The following is a 6,939-nucleotide window of genomic DNA, read 5'->3' as shown; positions in this document are numbered from 1 at the left end:
CAAAATAACTAAGCAGATTTCATGGAGATATGAAGACCATCCATGATTTAAAAACAAAAAGCTCTATGAGCTCATAGAGCTCATAGAGCATTTCAAGTAATGATACTGGTCATTTAATATGCATTTCCAAAAATGTATATACATATTATCTTTGCACTCCTGCATCCTTAGGAGAATAAAATCATTCAAACATTTAATTTTCTCCACCCAATGTGTAGAGGGTGCACAGCAAAAAGACTCAATTTGCTCACAGAGCTCTGAGAGCTCCCTACCAAGTTTGCTGATGTGGATAATACCGTTCCATCCAACTCTGCTAAGACATATGCCCCAGATGGTCAGCTTTCTACCACGTAATACAGCCCAAACCATCTCAGTGCTCCTTTGTTTCCTTGTTTATTATCTAGGAAATTCTTATATACTAATACCATAGTGCCGGGTTTGATTGGATTTTTATATTGAGGTTTTCCATATTTGTCCCATAATGCTTGCACATTTTTCTGCTGTTGGGCTTCTAGATCCTTTGATGCTTGGTCTATATTGTCATCCCTTTCTTTCAATTGAGCCATTCTTAGTGTTAGTAGATCCATTGTAGATTCCACTTTATGCCAGTCCAATGTATGCCATGTTCTTTCGGAAATATCAAAGGGGAATAGAGGTGCTTGGCCATATAGTAAATAATATGGTGAAAATCCTATAGCTTTCCACACCATCACTCTATCCACATAGCATAGTAAAACCATTTGGACCATTTGTGTCAGGAACGTGTCGAATGCATATCCAGGTGATCTGCAAGGATGCGCAAAGTCATCTGGGCTCATAAGGTCAGAGGGGTGGGACTTCAGCTTCAGCAACTCAGGTGGAGCGCTGCACTTCGTTCTTACGTTGGTGTCCCAATTTCAGACAGAAGCCTTACAACAAAGAGAAGAGACTAGGGGGGAAATCCAAGTCGATATACGAACTGAGGTACATCCAGTGTAACCTACATGCATTATAAGCACAACTAACTAAATAGGACTGGCCTGGAAAGAGTGGCAGATCAAGCACGATATTAATGAATGAAGAAATAGACAAATGGTTAATATCGGCAAACCTTGCCAACAAAAGGAAATAAGGAAACAAGGAGTGGCAAAGGGAGAACAATAGTCTGCAAGCGAACAAAAGAGAGAAAAGGCCATCCGGCCATCTAGCAAGCTGTCCGGCTGGTGGGTGGACAACAATGAACCACTCGAATGGGCAACCCTGGTTGGAAGGTACACATATGGGGAGAAAGTGCAGATGAGGGTGACAGGTGGACGGGTGGATGGGCTGATGATGATGGTAGCAGGTGGGATGGGCCAAGTGGTACTAGGACATGTTGATGGAAGTGGTGGATATGCTGGGTCATGACAATTTGTGTCTATTTCCCTTGCAATTCTTCCAAATTGCATCTAACCAATACCTATGTCCTACTTCTAACATTCCATTTGCCCTTGGATTCTCCATGGAGGTGTGAATCACTGGAACATTATATTTCTTCACTAATGTTTGAACTGTGTCCTTGAATTCCGATCCATTATCTGTAATTATTTGTGGGATACAGCTGAATCAGCACATTATGTCCTCAAAGATAAACCTTGCTATTCCAATTGAGCTTTTGTCATAATTAGATCTAACCTGGCATTCATGGCATGTTTGACAATACCATTCCACAAATGTGAACATCCATGGCCACCAGACTCTATCCACTAAGTTGGGAGCCTTCCCCGATGTCCTGTCTCATCATGTGCTTGTTTGCATAAATCCCATCATTTCTCTAAGTCCTCTATTACCAAGAGTGGTGGTTGTACACCATTTCCCCGTTAATATACAGCAAATTCAAGTGTATACTTAGACGGACATCTGAGGCCTGAGGCGAATGGGGGAATGGAACGTTACCGTCCCCAAACTAGTAAGATACCTTTCAAGTAGACATTCCTCTTCTCCTGAGTCCATCTCTGCAATTTGTTGTATTATCCATTTCTGTTCATTCTCCCAATCTAATTCTTCCTCATCACTTGATGAATATTCTGGTTCCGAGTTTTTTTACATCCATGTCATAGTCTTCTTCCTCTGAAAATTCCCCATCTGCTTCCTCCAAAACTAGATCCTGTTCTTCGTAGTAATACCATCCTGCATTAATGTTCCTAGGAAATGCATCATCTTGATCCATTTCCCCATCAGACTCCTCAGAATCCTCTTCTGAAGGTCTTCTTCATGACAGTCCATCCAGACATTTATGTTGAGTTGCCGGAATGTGTTCCACCTCAAAATTAAACAAGTGTAGATAGGATACCCATCTTGTCATGGGCACATTTGGCAAGTGTGGGTTATTTACCATTTGAATTACTGACCTCATGTCCACCTTAATCTGAAAATGGTATCCCCACAGGTATCATCTGCATGCTTTGACTGCCCAAAATACTCCATACAGCTCCAACTTTGGTTGGGAATAATGGGATTCAGTATCATTAAATGTTCTGGGTCCAAATTCTATAGGATTTCTATTCCATCCTCCATTCTTTGGAATAATACCCAACCTACACCACTCTGTGCACTATCATATCCATCCATGGCCATCATCCTCAACCACCTCCGGTCCTCCGGATTCCCTCCACTCCTTTGTCACTAACCTCGGAGCCTCCGGTTTCCGCAACCACCTCCGACTCCCCCGATGGTCACCACCTCCCCAATTCAATATATTACCTACACCTCCCTAAGTATGGAGCCCCAAAGGTCTCCAGACAGCTCCAACGTCTGCTAGCGCACTCCCACCTCCGCTGGGCAACTTAGTTGCTTTCCCTGCAAGCCTACCTTCGGGCTGATCCCTCCTTTCTGTTTCTGGGTTATAGCCCACCACTCCGCTAACCCTGTAACCCAACTCATCAGTAATATTCAGTCAGCTAACATGTAACTCCATTAGCTCCGCTCTGCTTGGCCCTGCAATTCATGGGCCCACCCTCTATGTAACTATATATACATAACTTGTAGATAGGTTACACCCTAGTGATAAAATCGACTAGAGTAATCCCCCTTTAGTTCTCGCTGCCAGTTAGTAAATTAGGGCACGGACATGTAACTAGGCACAGCGCTCTTGGTCTAAGTCACTGAGGCTGAAGCCCTCTGCCATGGGGACGTCTCCCTTGTCCGGCATCTGGTCTCTGACAGTATTTTATCACTCCCTGACAGTACATGTCTTGTATGGCACCCAAAGTTCCCTGCACTCGTTCACAACTATGTACATTGGTTCCTAACTCAGCCTCCCCGTCTCCTGAACCCTTGCAGCCTGGTCCTAGTCATCTGGCGAGAAACCCAGTTGAGTTCCGAAGCTTCTCTAATTTAGAAACCCCTCTCCTGTCAACTCCGATCATGCGCTGAAGGAGCGGAGCTGGATCACCTTATGTAACCAGTTTCCTACGTCCAATAACGATATTAGAGTTTGTGCTGATTTGCGTACTGACCGTGTTTTGGTTGCCAAATATATGATTGTTCACTGTCTAAACAACAATAAACACCCCCCAACGATCTCACCTGATGTATAGATCGTCTACGGATAAAATTCTATATTGACTTTACTATGATTTCTAGTCAATATTACACCTATATTTACCACTTTTCAGTAGGATGTGATTTTCCTGATAATTTACTGAAGGAAAACTGCTAATAAAATAATTCCGCAATAAATGTTACTCAATACAGGAGTGACCAAACTGCTCTTTCTATCGCTTAGAGTGCGTGCTAGTTATCTAGCAGGTTCAGGATCGCTCACTTTTCTCCTGTGGTGTGATAACCAAGTATTGCTGAGAGATTATTCAATTAAGAAGTCCCTCCACCAAATTCTCACTAATTCTCACTATGACACTTTTGTTCAGCTGTGTCTAACTGACCCTAACTCACGCTTAGAGTGACGTGTTAGTTTTATATTAGCTAACAACTAATATTTGCTTTTATCTTTTGGAGCAAACGAACCAACCACTGGTGAGGAGAATTAAACTTTTATTTCTACCTGAGGTTTGAGAGGGGGCAGAAGCGGTGGCCTTTTATGCTTTTCAGAGGCCTCTCTACTCCCACGCCTCGCACTAGTTACATGTGCTACATTTGTATTATAGATAGTTCTAGAATGATATAGGGGGTTGGGCTGTGTAAGCTTAATAATGGACTTAGGACATGACTCAGCAATAAGTAATTCATTTCTTTGTCTTTTGGGCCGATCTCAGCGGGATCTTGTAGCGCTGAAGCTATGCTCTACACCGCCTTAATTACGAACGGTTATCTTTAGAAATGACTCGGCTATAAAGGAACTTTCTAGACTGTTCTCTAATTGACCCCTTTTTGTGAAGCCACATCATTACTAATGTTCTAGAGCCTTCCCAATTAATTAACTGATCCGCGGACTTCTGAATCACTTCATGCTTATGATCCGAGATCCAGATCATCAATCATTCCTTTGTTCCGATTTATTTGGGCTTAAAATCAAAAAGTTTTGATGAATCATGGGAAAATATACAAGATCCGGTTTTTTAGCATTTTCTCCTCTTCTGATGCGATCAAAAACTGTCCGCCCGCGCCGGGGAATACTCTATCATATGGTATTCGGTCCGCCAGACTTCCGGGCGCCAATATATTTCCCTTGAGTCACATTACCTTTTGTAAGAATTAGCAAATAAATATATATGAATTATAAGGTGTTTCGCCGTTTGAGCGATATCTCCGTCAGTTTTGAAGCTTTTAGAATGAAACAAAACCGTGGATAAAGTTAAGAAACAGTCCTTCCAGATGGTAAAAAGATTACAGTCAAAAGTTTACTGGTTCCCGAGATATTTACATTTCTTTCCCAATGTTCCTTCTTATTCTGCCGTCTATGTGCTATTTTCCTGTTGTAGGGATATATTCTTTGAATATTACACCTATGTCAAGTTCTAGGCATGATTGTAGTAGATTAAATCTCATACTACATGGGTGTAGATATTTTATAATGATCTTCTAATGTCTGTCCAGTCTCATAAAGATCATGAGATCTGTTAAACGTCTGAACTTGTCACCTGTTCGTTGACTATTCTGATAGATCATTGTTTTATTCTTTGAATATTATTTCTCCTACAGCGCCCTGTTAGAAATCGATCACCAGTTGCAGATTCCGACTTCGGAGACACCACTGAACAACCCATAGATCCAGTCCACTTCTTTGGACTCGGCTCCGAGGTCCCCAATTTCGTCAACCCTCCCCCTGATGATCCTCCTATCCCTACTGTTCCAGTCACCAACAATGCCAAGCCCATCCCCAATGTAGCTATTACACAGCTAGCCCAGGCCATCACCAGCTTGGCTTGTCACACCAGTTGACCACCTCCTCCACCATCCTCCGCTCTCCGAACCAAGGTCTGTGAGCCTGAACAGTTCAACAGAAAAGACCCCTGTGAACTCCGAGTATTCCTGGTCCAGTGCGAACTGAATTTCCAGGACCGCCCCCTTGCTTTTGCTAGTGATTGCACCAAGGTTATCTTCGTGCAGTCTTACCTCAAGGGGATGGCTCTTGATGAGCCGGACCTACTGTTCGACCAAAATTCCTTACTTCGTCCTTGTTGGATGAATAATTACCAGGAGTTCATCAATGAACTCCAGACCAACTTCAGTCCTCACAATCCTGTGGGCGATGCCAAAGTCCAACTCATGACCCTTGACATGAAGGACAGTCACCACATTAACAAGTACGTCATCAAGTCCAATCAACACGCATCACAACTTCACGGTTACAGAGAAGCAAGTTGGCTGTGGAATGCGAGCTAGAAAAACACACAATTTGGATGAGGAGGTGGCTGTTTTTCAGTTCTGAACATACCAATTACCCAAAAAGGGAAATTTGAAATTGCCTTTGCATAGCCGAGCATTTTTGCGTGACATGGGACAATTTGACTGCTTGCCTCATGTGACATGTGACAGAGTCTTCAAATGAGCCTGACCTGCAAGCCCACATGATGCGTGACAGGTAGTTGGTCATGTGGGTACAGTATATAGATACAATGGGAGTCTAGGTGGTGTGTGGGGACAAGTCCATGCAGGCCAAACCAACATTTATTGCACACTTCACCCCCTTAATAGTAGGAGTTGTAGAGACTGTGGAGGTGGTTCTGATGAGCCCAAGATCGTCGGATTTGGTGTAGTGGTTGAGGAGATATGGCATTCTCTTTATTTTCTTACTATTTTCATTCATTCATGCATCTGACTTTCCATTTGTATTTGTATTGGCTCTTTCCAGACAACTGTACAGACAGTAGAGAAGACAGTAGAGACAGTTGTTAGAGAGAGTATCAGCACCATACTCCCAAGGACCATAACATCTATCTGACAAAGAGAGACACCTACCCCCCCCAGACCTGAGTTGCGAGTCTAGATTGATAGACCCATTACAGCAGCAGGCCCATAATTGGCAGGGGCCAGGCAGACCTGACATAACAGGGTCAAGGGTTAGCCAACTGAATATTACTGGTGACTCAGGTTACAGGTTTAACGGATAATAACCCAGGAGTGGAATGGAGGGTGTGGGCCAAAGGTGGACTTGCAGGGTAGGCAACTAAATAGCCCAGCAGAGGCAGGGGTGCGCTTGCAGACATCAGAGCTGTCTGGAGGCCTTCAGGGTTCTGTACATAAGTAATATATTGAAATGGGGGGTGGTGACCATTGGGGGAGTCGGAGGGGATTACAGGATTCAGGGGCTCTGAGGTTGGGGATGGCAGAGTGGAGGCAATTGGGGATAGTAGGAGGTGATGTCATACCTTAGCAGAGATTAGGTGGGGGAGAGTTGGGGGAATGGAAGGTGAGGCCGGATCCAAAGGTGGGGATCAGAACAGAGAGGAATAGGGGTAAGACTCCGGAGGTGGTGGAAAGGGTCTGGGAGTCGAATCAGGATGGGGTATGTACAGATAT

At 43.7% G+C, this 6,939-nt stretch overlaps 1 protein-coding gene across 1 annotated transcript; it reads right to left on the bottom strand.

Annotated features, from left to right (window-relative positions):
• Window positions 1-335: 335 nt before the first annotated feature.
• EI90DRAFT_2924588 (uncharacterized protein) lies at window positions 336-1,728 on the bottom strand (the record flags this gene model as incomplete). Its single annotated transcript, XM_039054868.1, is given in 3 exon segments — window positions 336-786; window positions 1,388-1,579; window positions 1,592-1,728. Coding segments are annotated over 3 exon segments (780 nt in total), but the record flags the coding sequence as incomplete, so codon positions are not given.
• Between the last annotated feature and the right edge of the window lie 5,211 nt (window positions 1,729-6,939).

The sequence above is a fragment of the Cantharellus anzutake genome (assembly GCF_015039405.1).
Source record: "Cantharellus anzutake strain C23 chromosome Unknown EI90scaffold_32, whole genome shotgun sequence".
In the NCBI taxonomy this organism is placed as follows: domain Eukaryota; kingdom Fungi; phylum Basidiomycota; class Agaricomycetes; order Cantharellales; family Hydnaceae; genus Cantharellus; species Cantharellus anzutake.
The sequence above is the reverse complement of the archived record's forward strand: the minus strand, read 5'-3'. Positions and strand labels throughout refer to the sequence as shown.